Source organism: Cyclopterus lumpus, chromosome 14 (genome assembly GCF_009769545.1).
Source record: "Cyclopterus lumpus isolate fCycLum1 chromosome 14, fCycLum1.pri, whole genome shotgun sequence".
In the NCBI taxonomy this organism is placed as follows: Eukaryota; Metazoa; Chordata; class Actinopteri; order Perciformes; family Cyclopteridae; genus Cyclopterus; species Cyclopterus lumpus.
In genome coordinates, this window is record NC_046979.1 from 12461569 (window position 1) to 12482115 (window position 20547).

Here is a 20547-nt window from a genome sequence, read left to right on the forward strand (position 1 = left end):
TATTATGGCCACGTAAGGTTAAAACAATTCAGTGTCAGAGACATTTCCAAAGAGAACTATGTTTTGTTGAATTCTTAGATGTTTTATTATCTTGTTTAGTAACAATGGTTCTGTTTTCTGTCACTGTCAGAAATAACCACCCTGGTCTCAGCGACTCAGATGGGTTTGGAGCCTCTTCCCACACAGCCGAGGGCTCACGTCAAAGTCACTCACTCACTCTTTGTCTTTCTCACACATATTTACACAAACACACACACTTGGCACACCAGCAAACAGCATCCACGCAGGATTTTGGTGGCACTGTAGAGATATTGTATCATAGCAACACCATAGCAACTCCTACAGCCGAAACATGACAGATATAAGCCAAGGCAGTGCCATGGCAGAGCAAGTTGTATTCTGCTATTGCTGTAGTAGGATGGCGAATTATGGAAAGTTCACATTTCAGCATATCAATATGATAGGAAGACCCTGAAAAGCTATGATGGTTGATCTGCTGGCACAGAAAGCGGCATATCTATATTTACAATAAAGGCTGTTCGTATATCTAAAGTGCAGATACACGGGCGCATCCATGCACTCACACACACACACACACACACACACACACACAATTTCAAACATGCTTCCCGGAAGCAGTGAAATGGTCACATGTCTTAGACATTGTATAACATGACAGCAAAAAAAGGTGATACAATATACATGTATATAATGACAATGATAACTTTAAAATAACATTTAGATAAGATTAACACTGAGAATAGTGACATAAGTAAATCAACAGTGATATCCAACACAATGTTTCCATATCAGCACATGTATGGACCTGATGAATCTTTGCCCTTTTGTGTGATCCAGATCCCTCATGTGCTTGTGCTTGAGCTATAGTGCACGTTTCACAATGTAATGATGACACGTAGCCACACTGTACTGGTCCTGGTCATTCCAAATAACAGGGATATTTTTCGGACTACTTGGATTTATGGATCTTCATCTGAGGAAGGCTCCATCATAATCAAGTGCCTTTTATAAATGTGCATACCGACATAATTTGTTCAGACAAAAATTACAGAGAAAGATAAAATTTGATTATTTTATAAACATGCAAGATTATTAAAAGCAGGATTAAGACTCATTTGAGGACTGAATGTCCTCACAATGAATGTCAATTCTTTGGTTGGTTGATTTGCTGTGTTGTTTATTTCATGTAATTTTTGATTGAATGTGATAAAAGCAGATCTGAAGTGTATGTGTCCTGGTTTTTAGGGTCTTGTCAATAAAACAAAAATTGTGTCTGTTTCCTTGTTTGCAAGATAGTGGATTAGTAGACGAGGATTGAGAAGAAGAATCCAGATCAATACTGAAAATACGCTCTGTCTCCACAACTCCTCAAAAATGGACATGGTTGTGAGATTATTATATGAAACATCAATATCTATATCTATTAAAAGAAAATCAAATTAGCTGTTACATATTTGGAATTGGAAACCAACGTCTCCTTAGTGGGGAAGACAATGACAATTCAAAATGTATGGGATAAATAAGTGGCGATATGTTGTTATGCAGAATTTATGGAATACATGGCAAAAAATCCCTTTTCTCTGAATGACGGTAACTCAGTACAGTATGCTACAATACAGCCGAGTGTGGCTCAGCAGTGGGAAGAGGTACTAAAGTCCACTGCCTGGATGATTACCCTCTGGGCTTCTCAGGCTCAGCTGCTCTGGCAGTGGGACCTCAGATGAAGCTTGATGTCTGGGGTTCAGCTCTTGGCCTCAGGGCTCGTCTGATCTGGCGACTGGAAAGAGGATCGGATCCTCTGAGCTTCATTAACACACAGGTGACCAAATGCTTTGTTGTACCATTCTGGAGATCTTCCCCTGTAACAACAAAATCAAATCAGGTTCACATTAACGACTGCATTGTTTAAACAAAACGTTTACCCTGAGAGCTCTTGAAGTGCGCCCACACCTGAGGTCCACTCTGGAGATGTGTGTGAGTCTGGTCCTCCCAGTCACACAGGGCTCCAGGAGGTACTGTGACTCCAGCACCACCCCCCTCACTGCTCCCGTGCTTGGGCTGTCATCATGTTCGATGGACACACACACCAGCGCACAGGAGCCTTTATATAGGTCTGTACGCCACGATCTGTGGGGGGGGGGGGTGAGTTCAGTCAGGCATTCAACGTGGGAATGTGAGATATGGTTTGATAACAACTAATACATGTTTTTATTGTTGACTAATCTGCAGATTATGTAAATGAATTAATTGGTGCTCTATAAAACATCCGAAAAATATCTGGTTTTGTCTTACAAACAAACCCAAACCAAAAGAATATATAAGATAAGCAGCAGATTCCTTCATTTGAGAACCTGCAACTTTCACATTTTTGGTTTTCTCGCTTGACATTGATGCCAACTAATTTTCTTTTGATGGGCTAATCGACGTAATATTGCAGCTTTGCATTTTGTTGTTGTTGCTTTTCTACAGTATGCTATTTGAGAAACGTTTGTATTTTAGGGAATGCTTCAGCAGGTGTAAAAATAAATTTGAAACCCCCCCCAAAGCATGCAAATATTTGAACATTAATCCTGACCTGAGTACCACATAGTCACAGCTGGGTTGCGGTGCCATATTGTAGTAGGAGTACTGGTACACGTCTGTCTGTTTATCCAGCATCTCCAGAACCTTCTCCTGCTGTAGGTCCGTTTGCCACTGGGGGCGCTCTCTCAGCAGCCGCTGCAGCACCTCATCTGGAGTTGCCGACACCTCAACACACACTCGCCATCGCCTCAGAGGGTTTCCATCTCCCACCTTACACACATCATAAGTGTTAGATTCATTCTGATGGTGTACAAAAGAGATTCAACCCGTATCTGACTGACTAATTTTAACAAGTATCTGGGTCTCCATGCACAGAGATGTGTTTAAAAAACTTAATTTTCCTTTAATTGTTCCTTTGTGTTTAAGTCTAAAGTTAAACAGGTTTTCTCTTGAGTTGTACTTCCTGTAGAGGAGCTAACTGCAAAGTCTGCGCTAAACAAGTATTATTATAGATTTCAAATGTACAAAGATGCCTTTCTTTCTTTCTCTCTCCCCTCTCAAAATCCGTCAATATTCTGTAAATTCAATGAACAAATAACATACCTTTTTGAATGCCAGTTCTGTATGGTCAGTTGTCGAGCGAGACACCCAGCCTTTGCTCTTTTCTTTGGCCTCTTCCAGCAGGTTCTGGATTAGCCTTTCTAGGTGTGTATGATAGGATCCTTCCTCATCCTCCTCTTCCTCGTCCTCATCCACTTCCTCCTCGTGAGCCTTGCACAGCTCATCCAACGGGGGCACCATCAGCTCAGCCTCCATATAGGAGTTGCGAGACTGGGTCACCATCTCCTCTGTTATCTGGGGGACAGCCAGAGGACGTGCATCGCACCACATCAGCTCAAGTCTAAGTAATACCATGTCTAAAGCAGAAAATAGACCTTGACAAACAAAAAGAGTGCAATTTGACACCATTGTCCCTTCACCATTGGAGCAACAGTATTTCCACTGAGACAACAGATAGTGAGCATCTAACTAAGTTGCCATAGTTAGATGCTCCTGTTAAATATTTGTAGTAGAAAAGGGGAACAGCTTAATATCAAATGTCCTCTGCCTTTCTGTTATCTTACAAAACCTTTAACACTTTCATGTTTTGGAAGAAGTACACTATCCAATATAAAATTCAACCATTCTTGCTCTTGTGAAAACACTTAAAACCACAAACTCCAAAATGCATAGTGATCAAGTCTCTTAATAAGTTTTCACTGCCAGCAGCAGTATATACAGTACACACTGTCAGCCTCAAGGTAATGATGGATAGACCGTTTTATAAATTATTTCAATAAACACAATAATACTGAGGCCTTGGATAATAACACCGCAGCAAGGGAGACATCACGACGCTTCGCAGTTATTTTTGTCTGTTAATGTCACATATTCATGGAAACAATCCCTGTGAGAAGTAAATTGTAAATCCTCACCTGAAAGAGACACTGGCACTCGGTGATCATGTGACACAGACCCTGGGTGGCTGCCAGGTTCTCACTCAGGTCTTTCTGATCGGGACGGCCCGTGGTGTACTTCCTCTGGATTGACCTTGACGAATAGAAATTATACAGAATATGCAGAATATAAGTCATGTGAGCATTTACCTAGAGGGACAGAACAATGCACTTGAAGAGGTAAAAGCAATATATATCACAATGAGTTCTTATAGATAGCAAGCTGACTTTACATAACATTGACATTTAGACACGGTGGCAAATTACAGGGCATTAAGTCACCATGATAGTAATGTTAGCAGTGTTAAGAGCTGTTTTCTATCAGCTTTATTCACATTTATTTTCATTAAAAAAACAAAATAAAGTGGCATAAAAATGTACCTAAACTGAATTCAACATCATGTAATGAGGACATAATCTTCTCTCAGATCCCATGCTGTAATTTATTTTGCACGGCCGAAGCTATTTTTAGTTTTTCTCTGTGAGCATCAGTGTTTTCACCCGCTTGTGACTGCACCTTGGTGAGAGCGACTCGTTCTTCAGTATGCTGAGGTGGAAGAGTGAAGGTCCCAGACAAACAGCCAGATTCATCGGCGTCATCTGGTTCTCCTCTACCAACAAAGTCACGTCACGCAGGAAGTAGAGCAACGCCTGCAAAACCTCCCTGTTTTCATCTGGCATCAGCAAGATGGCCGCTCTGACGGCCTGCAACCTCTGCTCCTTTGGGACATCTAAAGAAAAAAGATGAGAGGAAGTGAGTGATTGATGAAAGAAAAAGTCTCGGTTCCCAACATCCAGTCATGTCTTTTAGTGCGCATATGCACATTTCATACACATAAATCATACACAAAGCAAGTAGCTAACATTTTACTTTTTATATCAAACAGATGTGACTAATGATATCCTGAATTTCCCAGTGAAACATTTCATAATAATAATAAAACACACTTGTGATGATTTGTAACAGATGACACAGTTTGCTGACTGAAATTCCACCAAAGCCAGCCTAACAATTAAAACCATTGACAGAGGCTTCCTCTGAGGCAGATGCTGTGATAACACGTTTCAGCATTCATAGCTCCGAGGCGACTTACACTGGTAAATATGCAGGAAGGTTTCCCCCAGCTTGCTTGTTAGCAGAGGCTCTGGCAAGTCTCTGAAGAACTGTTTAACCATGTCGGCCACGTCGTAAGCGGACTGGTCCTCGTAGCTCACATAGTCAGGGGACAACTCACACTGCTGCCTCAGAGCCTGAATACGGGACTTCACGCCAGATTTGCGGAACAATCCCACCTGAGACGGGAGGAAGCCAAGAGATTTGGAAACCACTGGTTTATTGCATTGTGTTTCCTAAGCTCATCATTCTATATAATATAAAGTGTACTAGTAAATTGAACTAATTGTAATTGTAGTTACACTTTAAAACCATTTCAACAAGAACTGCAGTATCATAGCATGAAAGTACTGGAGTACATGTAGTTAGTTACATTTCACATCTGATTAGCACTATATATGGACATGCACAGACTCTTATGAATGCTGTTTTCCTCTCTAACCTGGTCCAGACAGTGGGTTCTGAGGTGGCTGTGGGCCTGTTGTAAACACAGAGGGAGCGGAAAACCACAGCGCTGGACATGGATGATGAGAGGAACACCAAACACACTCTTCTCTTTGTAGTCTGGCACCTTCATGCGCTTCATAAACTTGGGCACAGACCTGGGAGCGATAGACAGAAAACAATTAGGGAAGTGTGTGGGAGAAAGATGCTCTTTCCCTTCATGTACATGCTGGCCAACAGAATTTCCCTCCCAGGGATAATTAAAAACAAAAAGGAGTGATTGTGAACAACGATGGTTGTGTGGTTCAGAATCTAAAGCCAGTTTTTTACCTAGACTGGCGTCTAAAATTATGGACAGACTCATTGTAAGTGTGTGTCAGTGTGGTAGATGAAATATATGTTATCGGATTGTGTGAAGGTGTTGTTGCATATGGTCCTGCTGTTTTAGCTCTGATGTAGAGAAGTTGAAGGAAGCACTAACACACATACAGATCGCACCTTGTAAATTCCCTGAATTATGAATAAATGCATGAAATATGAGCTAAAAGCCCCATAGTAGAGAAGGGAGTAGAGAGAGGAGAGAAACATATGGACGATGCATGTGGCAGAGTGTATACCCACCATGTCCAGCCATGTTTATTAGACATTGAGTATTTCTCCATGATGGCGGTGAGGCGGAGCAAAGAGAACTTCTGCAGCAGGCTCAGCTGGCCCGCTGATTGGCTACTGATCTGCAGTGAAGATGCCGGCTGCTTGAGATGATCAGAGCTTCTGAAGCTGGGCCATCGTAGACTGGGATGGGGAGAGAATGCCAGTAAAGAATGAGAGACACACATTGATTCAGTCATTGTAAAGGCCTTACCAGGCAAAGTAAAGGACAATTACAACTTGGGTCTTATTTTCATTGATTTGGACATATCTATAATAATAGCGTTGTTCTCAAACACAATCTTTTCTGAGATCTGGGAATGATGAGACCTATCAGAAAACCTCCAAGTGAGTCCAATGTGTTTTGAAGAGAAAACAAATGTGAACAGTAAAATACCCAAACTGCTTATTGTTAACATCTATCATAGTTTATAGACCAACTTTCTGGTTCTTCTTTGACATACTGCACCACAGTTTTCCTCTGCATTGAGATATTATTACTGACATTTTGGGTGCATTCACTTGTGATTCTACTCACCGTGGTCTTGTCAGTGAGGCCCCAACTCCAGAGTCCCGCCTCTCCCGACTGGTTCCTGTCGAATCATTGTCAACCAAGAAGACCCCATCTCTCTCGCCTTCACTGGTGGTGGTCCTGCCCTCCCCTTCCTCCTCCCCCTCCCCCGTCTCATCCTCAGGCAGAACACTGCGGCTCCAGTGGTCCACTATTTGCTGCAAACCGCTGACGTGCTGGATGATGTCATCTAGGTGAGGGAACAGATTGTCCTCTTTCTCCAAGTCCATCAGGTCTCCTGTGCTGGCGTAAAGGTGGGAGCCCGGGACATTGTCATAAACACTCACCCTGCTGCCACGTGGAGCTCCAGGACAGGGGGGCTTAGACAGAGGATTGCTAGACCAGGGCTCACCTGGGCCATTGTTGGGTGGAGAGGTTTGGGCCCGTGTCTGGGGGCCACATTGTCCGTCACCAGGGAAAGGTGCTAGGCTCTCTATGGACAGAGCCTTTGGAAAGGTGCCGGGCTTATGGTCTTTGGGGATGTGAACAAGGAGGTTTTCATATGAGTGAAACTGGTTTCTGCCAAACTGGCTCTGTCCTTCAGTCCTCTTACCTTGAGAAAGCAGCTCAATGTCCTCCAGATACATGCTGCTTCTCTTGCTGGCGGTGCGGTGTTTTGCACACACAGGCTCCTTCGCATTGGGCGCCACTGTCTCACTAATGGGACTCCCCGTGGACTGGTCTTTACAGTCATTGGTAAGCGAGACAGAGGAGGTGTCCCCATCAGTTTGGTGGTTGTGTTCTAGTTGGCTGATGGGAGTACACTGGAGCATCTGCAGTGCGTGAGGCTCCTCCCCCTGTAACACCGGCTCACCGATGACCAGAGGTGCTCTGCGATTTGAGCCTTTCCGCTTTGTCGACGGCCCCCAAGTGCGCATTATTTCCATGCGACGCAAAAAATCTTTGGCTTTACTCCGCCCTCCTTGCCCATGACGGCTGCTCTTCATTGGCAGGGAGTTGTAGTGTGGAAGATCCCGAGGGGGATGGTAGGAAGCAGAGAGAGATGCCATAGATATAGAGTCAGGCATGGCAGAGGCGGAGTCCTCACTATGCAACGAGGAGATTTCTGTGATCTCCTGTTCGCTCAGGTCTGTCAGCACACTCTCAATGCTCATTGTGCTGCGCAGCAGACCCTCCCCCGGACCTGTCGGGCTGATTTCAGTGGCGCTGTCCAACAGGAAGTCTTGCAGGCGCGACCAACGTCTGCTGCTCCACTCGAACGTCCACCTTTTACTGATAGCCAATGGGTCATCTTCATCAGAGTCATCCCCCTATGGAACCATGAAGGAGTTATTATAGGGTCAAACAATTGCCACACAAAAAATAAATATTGCAAAAAATATATATATATAATTGCAATACAAAAATAGAGAGTTACTATAGAATTAAGATCATCTGTTGTGTTCATATATCAACAATCCAGATTGACATTTAGGATTTACTTTTATCATTGATTTATTATTGGACATATTTGGAAAACTATCCTTCATCATCAGCACTACTGAAAATGAGCACTAGTTGAACCTTCAACTGGATTTCATCGGTCATAAATACAAATAATAAAGCATCTTATTCATGTATATCCATGATACATTCTGATTTGAATTCTCATCAACTTAGAGCGAACAGCAACATTAAATGGTGAATCAACTTCAAGGAGCAAGGCATCACATTTTCAGATGTACATTGACTAGACAAAGAACTGACCAGCTACACACAGATTGTAAGACAAAAATCATGACGTGTCTATTTGTGCGCAGCTGACAAAGCGTCAGCAAAGCAATAACAAAGACTGTGTTAAGTTGATGGCTTACAGTTTGAAGAGGTTGTCTTACTTTCTTCTTGGGGTGGCTAACATCCAGTTTCATGGAGGCACACTTGTTCAATGTATTTAGACGTCTGCAACATAAACACACAGTAAGTTAAATGTGTTGGAGCTGGTGGGTTGGATATGTTTTCTCTGTTGCTGTGTTAGTTTCCTCATGAACTGTCACATCCTCATTTTCACTCTCTTCTCTTGCACTCCTCACTGTCTCCCCGTATGATGTTTTCTGACTCTATCCTTCTCATTACACTCTCCCTCACCTTTCTTTCCCAAACTGTCTCAATGAGTGCATTTCCGGCTCCTCCCCTTCACTTCCCTACCTCCTCCCTTCTTCTGTCACCCATCCCCACCACCTTCCACGTTCCTGCTCTGGAGCGTTGCGGGCAACCTCCGTTCTTCCCCCTTCTGCAACTCAGGGAATGTGAACAGCGGCTGGTCAGGAGGGTGGTGTCTGTGTTTGTGCCTTTCAAGATGGGGTGATTAAAAACATGACCTCTGTCATTTGAACGATTTCAGCCTCTAATAGTACACTCAGAAATCCTCTTTTGTTCACTGTTTATTTTCTCTGTCTTCTCATACAAACTGGCAGACAAGGGATTTTATGTTTGCTCTATATAAACCAGAATACCAATAGGAAACCAGCTGCCATGTCAACTGTCTTTCTGGCTAAAATCCCGTTTTAAAATATACAGGGGGAGTCCCTGTCGTCTCCACACCCTGTATTTCTGCTGCAGGATGAAACAAACAATTGGTCCCGGTTGAATATATCCATACAGATTTAGAATGATATGCTTCCTGAACTATGCAGTCTTGCATGCATATAGCAGTGTATAATCCAGTATATAATCCAAATGTAGACAGAGTAAAGAGTGATGCATGAACAAGAGAGATTTATCATTCAGCTTCTGAGACATTCTCAACTAGTCTGATACATACAGCTTTTAGGAATCACTAACGCTATAATTACCGCACCCCCCTCTAACATAGAGGAGGGTGTGGTAAAAAGGGAAAGTGTACACTGTTGCGAGGCGGGAACACGTCAATGGGAAGAGAGGAAGGGGAGATGTGAGACAAAAAGATCGTAGTAGAGTGGAAAGGGACTTAAAACACACACTCTATCTGGTAGAATATACGGGCATCCCCTCACTCCTTCCCTTTACCTCTCAGCCCCCCTGTTTTGCCCCCTGAGGGTCTCTGCTCTTTGAATGGGAGATCAGAGTGTTGCAGAGGGGAGGGGAGGCGACCAGATCAAAGCCTGGGCGCAAAACAGGGATGGGGAGTTCATTAGGGGTTGAGGTCAAACATCTGATGATTAGCAGTTAGCACCAGGCCGCAGGGACAAGTGCAGAATCTGGGCGTTTACTAGTGTTAAATAGGCACACCAAAGAGTGAGGTTAGCTTGTGGGGCTGAGTGACTAAAGTGTACAGTATGAACATGTCTGTTTCTACAAGTGTCCTTACCGACATAGAGGCTCTACTAGATCCCGATCCAAAAAGTCGTGGTCCCTTTTCACAGAGGAAATGTCAACAGGAAACTGGGAATCTGTTCGAGAGAGAGTCAGAAAGGAAGAAGAAAACCAGAGATTGAGTTTTGTTAGTTAATGACTGACAGGAAACTGCAGTTTTCTCTGCCAGTTAACCATTACTGAAGTCTGTGAAGCATGGCACAACTTCTGCCACCACTGTTGAAACCTGTCAAGTTGACAGAAAATACACACATGCCTTTTTAAACCCCCAAATAACCCGATTTCCACACAATGCCAGCGCCCAAATGACTCAAGCCTTTTATTTTGGTGATTCTCTGTGTGTGGTGGCAGTTTGCAGGCATCATGTCCAACCGGGTGGAGCCAAAGAGTCCAACAGGCCGTCATCTATAACCCGACATTACTGGAGCTCACAGCAGTTCTCAGCACATCGTGTGTGTGTGTGTGTGTGTGTGTGTCTGTGTGTGTATGTTTGGGCTGTTGGGTTTTTGAGCTACTTCTTAGATTACTGGGAACATTTCCTGTTTGTCCCTCAACTATATGAGACCTGATGATCATCACATAAATGAAAACCTGTAGGCTTCACAGAGAGGTGGGTAGAGGGCAAGACTCAAGGAAGGATGGAAGGAAGGAAGGAAGGAAGGAAGGAAAGAGAAGAGAAAGCTGAATGAAAAGCAAGACAGAAAGAGATAAGTAAGGAAATATAGAGAAAGAAAATCTGTGAGAGTCCCAGAAGTGATAACAAGGCCTTTCCCATGACCCCTCCCTCTGGACAGGAACTATAGCCTGGAAATAGAACGCAGCGGCCCAGAAGATGAAGATACGCAGATAGAGGGATAGCAGAAAAAGAGAGAAACAGAGATGATGAAAAAAAGAGAGCGAAACCCAGAGGCAGGATTGAACAGAAGAGAGAGATTTGAAGGGGGAAGTCTTTGTGTGAAACGAGGCAGCTGAGTAAATGGCTTGACTTTGGCTACTGTGTGTGTGTGTGTGTGTGTGTGTGTGTGTGTGTGTGTGTGTGTGTGTGTGTGTGTTACCTGCATAGAGCTGGGCGTACTGTGGAAATCCTGCTGCTCGAAGCCAATCACAAGCCTCCTTAGCCTCAATCTCTGTAAAGCAAAAAACAATGTCATGTGAGTGCACATGTCATTATAGTGATCATATTCATTTGAGGATATTTTATGTACTTTGTAATATCAAAACTGAAAACAACAAGTCCCACAATTATTGAATTTCCTTCTGAATTCCAAAGGACTGATGTCTTTTATATGCGCCGTGTTAATTATCTGCTCTCCAAAAATTAAACACGGATACATTAAGAGCCATAAAGAGCATAACATTGCATGTGTGTGTCATCCCCTTTCCCAGCATTTGTAGCTTACAAAAGAGGAACATCTCAGGGAATTGCATTTTCCTCTGGGAATTTACTAGAATGATGAGATTGGAAAAGTTGGAAGTGAGCCAGTGGGGGGACAAAGGAAACACTTTATACAATTTAACCAGCAGTCAGATTTCAGCCGTTAATGCGTAAGTTTAACAGGCCTTACACATGGCACCACACCCCATTAGATGCTGCCGCCAGCACCACGAGACGTTTTACAGGCATTTGTTTTACTACTTTTTTCCGCCAGCATTAGTATTGCTCACACTGCTTGACTCTGCACCGTTCATCTGTGTGTGTGTGTGTGTGTGTGTGTGTGTGTGTGTGTGTGTGTGTGTGTGTGTGTGTGTGTCTGTGTGTGTTTATGAGCAGACACTGATTACACCACTCTGCACAGCGTTGTGTTGATAAAGACATTTGAAAGATCTTGGTGTCTCCATTTGTTAGATATAATACATACACAGACACATACGCACAAACACGTTTACACATATACATACACACACGCATATGTTTTAAAACTGTGAATAACGGAGTTGAAAAGCCTCGGGTTTGTAAGTGGACTTCTTCTAAAAATTTAAAGCAAGATCAAACAAATTATGTAAATTATAAACAATAAAGTATGGATTACAAGGCAATTTTAAGTTTTTTTTCAAAGTTGTAAAGTTGAAAATAATACTAACTTCCACACTGAGTTATTACAATACAATAGTTTCACTCTCACTGAAAATCCACCAACTTCCAACATTATTTCTGCATCATTCTGCAGTCGCTGTCCTGATCTCGTGCCTCTTTTTGAAACCACCCTCTTTCTCACTCATCTCATTCACTCATTCAGAGGTGCTGGCAGTGAATCGGAGATCCACCGCAAAAACACAGGGGACAAAGTTCAGCAGGGCAATAAAAAGCCTCCGTCTACACCGTCAGAGAGGAGAACGGTCAGAGGAAATGATCCTTTCACTGCAATCTAGCAATTACATCCCTCTCCCAGCATTCTCAGCATAACTCCTCTCTCTCTAAGTCACATATGAAGTAACAGATTATGACAAATACTTATTGTAAATAAAAAAGACAGAGAAACACGAGAGAGAGCCTGTCGGGTGAACGAACTGAAAACTTACTTGAAGCCCTCATGGTGCAAGTGATGACATGCTTCTATGTATTTCTCCTGTGCTCACTTTCCTCTTCATCCCACGGCACATGCCCTCGCTGCTATCCAGCTTTCCATCAAGTGGCAACATTTCTGTACCTTCCTCCTCTCTGCCTTTCCAACTCTTGTGTGTCCAACTCTGCCTCCCTCTTCCAGCCTGCCCCATGCAGGGTTTCTCTTCCCTCTAATTTTCTCCTCAACCTCTCTCGCACTTTCTGCTTTGTTATGATCCACATACAAAATCTCTCTATTTTTACATCTCTCCCTGCATGATGCTGCACTCGACTCTTTCTTCTTCTCGCTCTTGTTTTAGTATGTTACTTTCCTTTTCCCTTTTGTTTACACTTGAGTACATTTATGTTTACTCTGTACTCTCTCCGCACCCCTCAGGTTCTCTCTCTAAAGACAAACCGTTCCTTCATCCATGCGTCCCCTTTGCTTCTCCTCATCCTTTCTTCCTCTTTGCTCTTACAAGAAGCTGGTCGATGACACCAATTCCACATCTTCTTTGTCACCACCAGAGCTCCTGCTGCCCATCGCGTCCATTGAGGAAATGGCTAATTTCAGCCGGTGTTTGCATCAGTCAGCCCTCGTGGTCACAGGCTGAAGACTGGTGGACACTAACTTCACGTCAGCTAAAACCTACTGGCATGCCAGCAAGGAGACTCTGACCTCGGCCTCCTTCTTTTGCTTTACTCTACAAAACTGCACACCAGAACAATGTGTGGGAGAATTCAGTGTGTATGCACCAGGCTTGCAAAATTCCGGGAATATTCAAAGTTGGAAACTTTCCAGGGGAATTAACAGGAATAAACAGGAATAAACCGGAATATACGGGAATTAACGGGAATTAACAGGAATAAACTGAAAATGTTGGGGTAATTTAACTGTATTTACCTTGTCATAAGCAGACATGCATGCAAACATTTATAATACAACTTTTGAAAATGACATTTTTTACTTTTTTGACATTTTGTGAGTAGAACTTTATTCTTTCATCGAACAACGTTGAATAAAAAAGGTATATTCCCTATGATTATGATATTTTTTTTGTGTGTGTTTTTCCCTGAATCTAAATGCTTTCTTCCTGGACCTCATCAACGTCCTCCTCACTGCTGTGAAAAGTGAGTCTACTGTATACAAATAAACTTGGTATTAAAATGAACATGGCTTCAGTTTACCAAGTAACGGCTAGACTATTACAACTCCCTCCTGGTAGGTCTACCTGCTAATGCCATTCAACCTCTACAGCTCATCCAGAATGCAGCTGCTCGACTGGTCTTCAACCTCACGAAATTTACCCACACTACTCCGCTCCTCCGCGACCTTCACTGGTTACCGGTAGCCGCCCGCATCCGCTTCAAAACATTGGTACTTGCGTACTGTGCTGCGAACAGATCGGGTCCGGTCTACATCCAGGACATGGTCTAACCTCACACACCAGCTCGTTCACTTCGCTCGGCTTCTGCCAATCGGCTTGTAGCTCCTTCACTTCGAGCTAAACACTCAACAAAGTCACGACTGTTTGCTGTCCTGGCTCCTCATTGGTGGAACGAGCTCCCCATTGACATCAGGACAGCAGAAAGTCTCTACATCTTCCGTCACAAACTAAAAACACATCTTTTTCGACTATACCTTGAATAGGGAGGGTAGAGCCGTAGTAGCACTCTAGTAGCACTTAAATGTCTCTTACTGATAGCACCTTGTAGTTTAACTTTATTGAAGAAATTGTACTTGCTTGATTCTTGTTGTTCTGAGTTTGGACTCATGGTTTAATGCACTTAATGCAGTCGCTTTGGATAAAAGCGTCAGCTAAATGACATGTAATGTAATGTAATGTTTTAATGTAATCAATATGCTAGGTAATAACAAACAGTGTTGGGAAAGTTCACTTTCTACATGAACTACAAGTTCAGTTCATAGTTCACACATTTTAAAATGAACTAGTTCAGTTCATAGTTCATAATTCAAAATGTTGAACTAAGTTCACAGCTCCAAAAAATGAAGTAGTTCAGTTATTTTGTTCAATATGTTGCGAGATATAATTGAAATCTCTGTCTGCAATACCGCTCTTGGCCTCTAAGCAACTCTGCGCTCTCACACTTGCCAGGCAAAGGGCTGAAACGTTCAGGCAACACTGATGACAAAGACGTTCAAAAACAACAGAACGTTTTATGTTTACGTTTATGTTTCTGGCAGACAATGTTCCCAACCAGCTGCATTCAGGGTCCAGCTGAGCTATGAGTGCATAGTCTTGTTCTCAACTACACTTAAGTTCCCTGTTATATGCTTTTGCAAAAAAACGTAGGCACATTTTTTTTTTTTTCAAAATTCCCGAGCCAAAATTCCCGTGGAAACTTTCCGCCCCTTTGCAACCCTAGTATGCACACACATACATTACACAACCCAACGCAGATACTTAGCACAGTCCAGATGTTACCCCCAGCGAGTCAGAGGATAGAAAAAAGATGAGACAGCAGACAGCTGGGGTGGGAGGGAGGGCAGCTGAGATGGACAGACCCTGTGGGAAAACCACAGGGAGGAAGACATACCACACCGCTTATTTACTGAATGTAAGATAATTGAAAGATTATCGACTCTTTTTTCGAAAAAAGAAACGTTAAAGGTACTCTACATTGTTCTAATTGTCAACAAATCCCATACAAAGACCAAAACCAACAATCAATTAATCCTGCTTCAAAATTGTTCTGACTGATTATTCGTCTGAGCCTCACATCTCTATTGCTATTAATAACACAGATGCCATTGTAAATCTTCTTAGTATGCCGCAGCATCCTGCCGTAACAATGGAAACACACAATTTAGTGACTATAAATGAGGGGTACCTACACATCCTGCGACTTATCAATTGACCCACATTACACTGACTTTTCTAGTGTTGCACTCAAAAGTGTTGCACTCAAAAGTAACAAATAGTTATGAAGCTGTTGTAAGCCAACCAAATATTTTTTTTCTATTAGAAAAAGCCCACAACAGCGTGCGTCATTACAGTGTTTGTGCATGTGTTATTGGCAATGTGTCTTTGTGTTTGTGCGCAAAGGTGCCAAGTGGCAAAGCTCCTGTCAGCATGGGAACAAAGCCCCGGTATTCATCTGTGCAGAATTTAATCAAGAGATTAATTAGTACACAAATATGTTATTAGTGGGCCACAAAACACACAAATGCACAGTCAGACGGAGCTAATCCAAGCTGCCTACCGTGCTTTTCCTTCAGTCTATTTCATGTCCCTGTGTTCCTGCTGTGGAGAATATATGACAACAGGCAGCGCGCCACTAGAACAACAGCAGGGAAGGTAGACAGATGATATGTGTATGAGTGTGTGATGGGCTTGTGAATGTAGGCGTCCATGTGTGGGACAAAGCGGCTGTAAGGTAGTTCTTTACATAACAAGGACACCAGCTATGTTACATAATACACACAATACAAGCACCCCCGTGTCCTCACAGCTTTTTCTTTTCTTTTTTCTTCTACCTTTCATTTCCTCCCTTTTATCCAACGCCAGTAACCTTGACTTTCTGACAGCCTTTCCTCAGTGTTATGTCTGCCTTGTGCTGGGACCCTGAAGTGCCATGCATGACATCATTTCCTGCTCTGGATTTCCCAGGCGTCCAGAGCGGCATGTGACCTAAAAACAGCAACAGGAAGTGGACAACTCAATTGGATTGAACATGTCAGAAGGGACTCAGCGGGGATATGTTTCACAGACGATGGGGCAACACAGATTAGAACTAGAAAGTTTGTTTGATTTGACAAATTTATATTATATTATTGTTTAAATGTGTCCTTTCAGGCAACATTAATTTGATAAGAAGATCAACCGCACTGATAAGGACTGAGAAGAGATATAGCTTATAGTTTGTAAAAGCTGTACAGGCATGAATTGAGCGATCCTTCTACAATACTACACTCACACACACACACACACACACACACACACACACACACTGCCTGGAAAGCCGCCATATTCCCACATAAGCCAAAGCACTTAGTTCTTCATGTTTAAGGTCAAAAGGGGGGAAAAGTAGTGAAGAAGGCAGAAGAGGAGTAATGGGAGAGAGGAAAGAATGGAGGGAGGGATTTTAAAGGAATATGTTCGGCCCATCAACACAGCATATAATCGGCGCAGCTTCACGTGCAGCACTCACTGAGGACTGCAGAGGTTAGACAGCCCTGTATATATTTTAGGATATACATACCAGTATTAATAGGATGGCTTATGAAGGTCCAGTTGAGTATTTGGCTATGCCACTTTCCTCCAGCAGAGGTTGTGAAAGCAATGTGTTACAGCAATGCACTTACTCTTCAGGCTAGGATGACAGGATGTATGTGTGTGGCATTCTATACATTTGGCTATTCAATGATTAAGCCTTTTTTGGGGAGGGGCATCATTTCCTCTTTTTCACTTATTTTTTGCAACTTTTCCAGTATGAACAAGCTACATATTGTAAACCTGTTTGGATTTAGTATTTAGTTTAGCATTGGTCCTTGTTTTAGCCAATTGGGGCCAGTGCCAACACAAAGTTCACGTTAAGCTGATATGGTGAACAGCGGGCAAACAGTTGCATATTTACACACCCATTAGATTAGACACAGAGAAACATTAGCATTCATCTAGAGTTATGTTTGTGGCCACCTGATGAAGGTTAGTAAGACATTCACTTTTCTTTACGCTCTGTCTCCACCAACTTCTGTGTGAAATATATATACTACTGAAACTTCCACTATCTTCAAGAGCTAGTCACTAACTTTGTCTGTTTACTATTTGGTGCTGAGCAGGTAATTCTCTCATTGTTATTATAACAATACTGGCTGCTTTAAATTGTCAGCTATCTGTAAATAGACCATGTGCATATTTCAATCTCAATGGCAGGAAGAGGCATGTACTTTGAGATATGAATCAAACTATTGCTTTTGAGAAGTGTCAGATTAGGGGTCACTGAGTTCTTTTTTATTTAACTCTACCAGCTGCTAGGAAGTGGAGTGCAACTTGTGAGAGAATGCGTGAGAAAGACAGAGAGCGAGAGAGAGAGCGAGACAGAGAGAGAGAGTATGATTGGAGTAGAAGAGGACCAAACTGGGTATAAGTGCAACAGGCAGGGCGTGAAAGCTGAATAGGTCATACCATCATCCAAAAACAGCACAGGCATAAACTTGCTTCTCCATCTACATTCCTCATCTGCCACAGCTGTCATAGCTCTCTCTCTCTCCTTCACACATATCAGTTTTTTTTAGATGCTTCATACTAGATTTGGCTCGCAGAGACAAATGCATCATCAGGGGGATAAAAAAAGCACAAGTCCTGACATGTTTCTGCTTCCTCATAAAACCAGAGTTGTGTGCGACGGTCAATCAGAACAAAAAAACAACACAAACACAATATCTGATCTCTTTTACGTTTTCCAATATGGCACCCGGAAAAAACCTCAGAATACAAAGGAGAGAGACTCATCTTCTCCGAAGAACTCAACAAACATAAGAAACCCAAAGCCTCTTTATGAATGATGGGATGTTCTCTTCACTCCCTGGGAAACTTGAGTCATGTGACAGGAAGTTGAGGAAGTAGCCATGGAATACAAGTTGGGTAGGGAGGACATAGGCAAAAACAATAACACGACAAACCTTTATGGTTTGTTATGACTTAAGACATCTTTGGAGGAGGAGGGCTCCCTCTGTCCGACTGATAAAACCAGAAATAATTGTGTACTGGCAACCTTTGGTGTGTAAGATCTTGCTAAAAAGCAAGCACATAAAAAGCATGATGAAACAGAAGATAGATGAGTTACTTCTAAAAGTTTGGTCTATTCATTTTTGGTGTTGAAATTCGAAAGTGAGGAAGACAGAACCTCTCATGAAACAACTGCAGTCCCTTTCTATGATTTAAAACACACTTTCTTTATCAAAGCTTACATTGTTTGAATCTGCACCCAATTAAGTTTTTTCACACGAGAAAAGAAAACCACTGGGAAATGTACACTAGGTAGACTTAACATATCTAAATGTAGGTCTTAAAAACAATAATGAAAGTGTCAAATCCAAAGCATGTTCCAGGTCTCTTTTGTAAAAACAAAAACAAAAACAAAAAAACAACAAGAGCGAAATAAAATCTATCCGGATAAACAAACACTGTAAAGCCAGTCACAAATATAATCATGCTGGTGTGATTTAACTTTCTCTAGTTCTACCTTGTGACAGCCTCCGTAGAAGCTGCTTGCGGGCAATGATGCGCGAGAGGCGCAGGGCAGAGCGCCGCCGAGGGGTGTCCCCGAGCCTCAGGTAGTAGTCCTGCCCGTCAGAGGTCATGGCCTCCAGACAAGATTCCTCATTGGTGCTGTCGCCGTCGCTCTCACAGCCATTACTGTTGTCCTTGGCACCTTGATCCATGCTGTCCATGATGTCATCTATTTCCACACCCCTACTGTCTATAACATCGGCTGCGTCTGCGCTGTCCTCTGCAGCGACGGTGTCAGCGCTCTCTGCATTGTCCCTCACATCCTTATCTTTGCTACCTTTCACTGTGTTTGCATTGTCCACAGGGTCCAGACTGTTGTTTGCTGAGTCTTCCTTTCCTGCAGCGTTTGCTCTGTGCGCCACACACATAGTCGCCGCCACATCATTCTTAACAGTCAAACTGCTGTCCAAAGCCTCCATAACGTAACATCTAAAGCTAACTAACCTACAAATATTCCTCTCTTGCGTCCTGATGAGTTGTTGTCAGTGCACACCTAAATTCCTGCCTCTGACATGTCCTCACTGGAAGCCAAATCGGTTCCCCTCCCAACTGCCTCCTCCCTTCAACTCAGTCGAACAAACACAAAACTTCCTCACACAACCTGACATGCATGACAGACCTTGTTCTCACCGCACATACACACACACACACACACAAACACTCACGCATTTGCCGACCTCGCAAGCTGAGATGGGAGGAAGACTCACAAACTCTTTCTTTCACAAAGTTTTCCTTTTGGTCACATGACCAGCAGCCAATGGCATGAGAGCTCAGGGAACAGTGCTCTGCTTCCTGAAGCTGTTCCAAAGACACAATGTGGTACATGCCTCAGGCAAATGTGTGTGAGAGTAAGAAACATCTGAGATGGGAGATGTGATCAGATTAGGGACAGGCCTGGAAAAAAAACACTATCCCAAAGACCATCGTCCACTGTGTCATGAGAGAGGGCAGAACAATAGAGTGTGTTTGTGTGTGTGTGTGTGTGTGTGTGAGACTGTGTGAAGAAAATTATAGGAGAAAACCTATTGTTACTAAAGTTGAGTGGATTGTAATGCTCCGCCCCTCTGATGCCTATCTCCTATCCATCCCACATAGGACCAAGCACCGGACGTGGGGTGACAGAGCCTTCTCCATATCTGCCCCCTCCCTCTGGAACTCTCTCCCCAAACTCATCCGAGACTGTACTGATCTTTCCTTATTCAAATCGCAAATCAAAACCCACCTGTTCAGAAGTGCTTTTAATGTGTGATTGTTTGTTTGTTTTTTATTAGGGTCCGAGCGACTCAGAAAGTCCCTATTTGTTTTATTTGTTTTACCTGTATTTTAGTTATTCTTATTTATTTATTTTTTGCTTTTAGGATGTTATAATTATGTGAAGTGTCTTTGAGTATCATGAAAAGCGCTATATAAATTCAATGCATTTAATGAAAAAAGGTTATCTAAATCCACGCAATCAAGTTCATACCCCCATGACATTTAAACAGAGGCACTCCACGGAATTCCCCACCCACAATTTACAAGAAAAATACACCAGCTACACATAAAACCTAATATTAAGATGATCACTCGTTAACTGTTTATGCAATAATCAAACAAGTTATTGCTTTCTCTAAATTATATGATGTGCTTTTCCACCATAA

General features: G+C 42.7%; 1 protein-coding gene across 2 annotated transcripts; it reads right to left on the reverse strand.

Annotated features, from left to right (window-relative positions):
- Nucleotides 1–68: 68 nt before the first annotated feature.
- stard13a (StAR-related lipid transfer (START) domain containing 13a) lies at nucleotides 69–19563 on the reverse strand. 2 transcript variants are annotated; one of them, XM_034550981.1, is made up of 14 exons: nucleotides 18861–19563; nucleotides 11164–11235; nucleotides 10104–10185; nucleotides 8653–8716; nucleotides 6785–8088; nucleotides 6220–6390; nucleotides 5597–5756; nucleotides 5135–5333; nucleotides 4558–4771; nucleotides 4020–4134; nucleotides 3148–3399; nucleotides 2597–2814; nucleotides 1972–2148; nucleotides 69–1880 (listed from the first exon to the last, which is right to left on the reverse strand). In XM_034550981.1, the coding sequence occupies exons 1-14, from the start codon at nucleotides 19324–19326 to the stop codon at nucleotides 1763–1765; spliced, it is 3612 nt and encodes a 1203-aa protein (XP_034406872.1). In that variant the 5' UTR covers nucleotides 19327–19563; the 3' UTR covers nucleotides 69–1762. The 2 variants fall into 2 exon arrangements, with proteins under 2 accessions (XP_034406872.1, XP_034406873.1); XM_034550982.1 differs by having other exon boundaries at nucleotides 70–1880; nucleotides 8632–8716; nucleotides 18861–19006.
- Nucleotides 19564–20547: the final 984 nt, after the last annotated feature.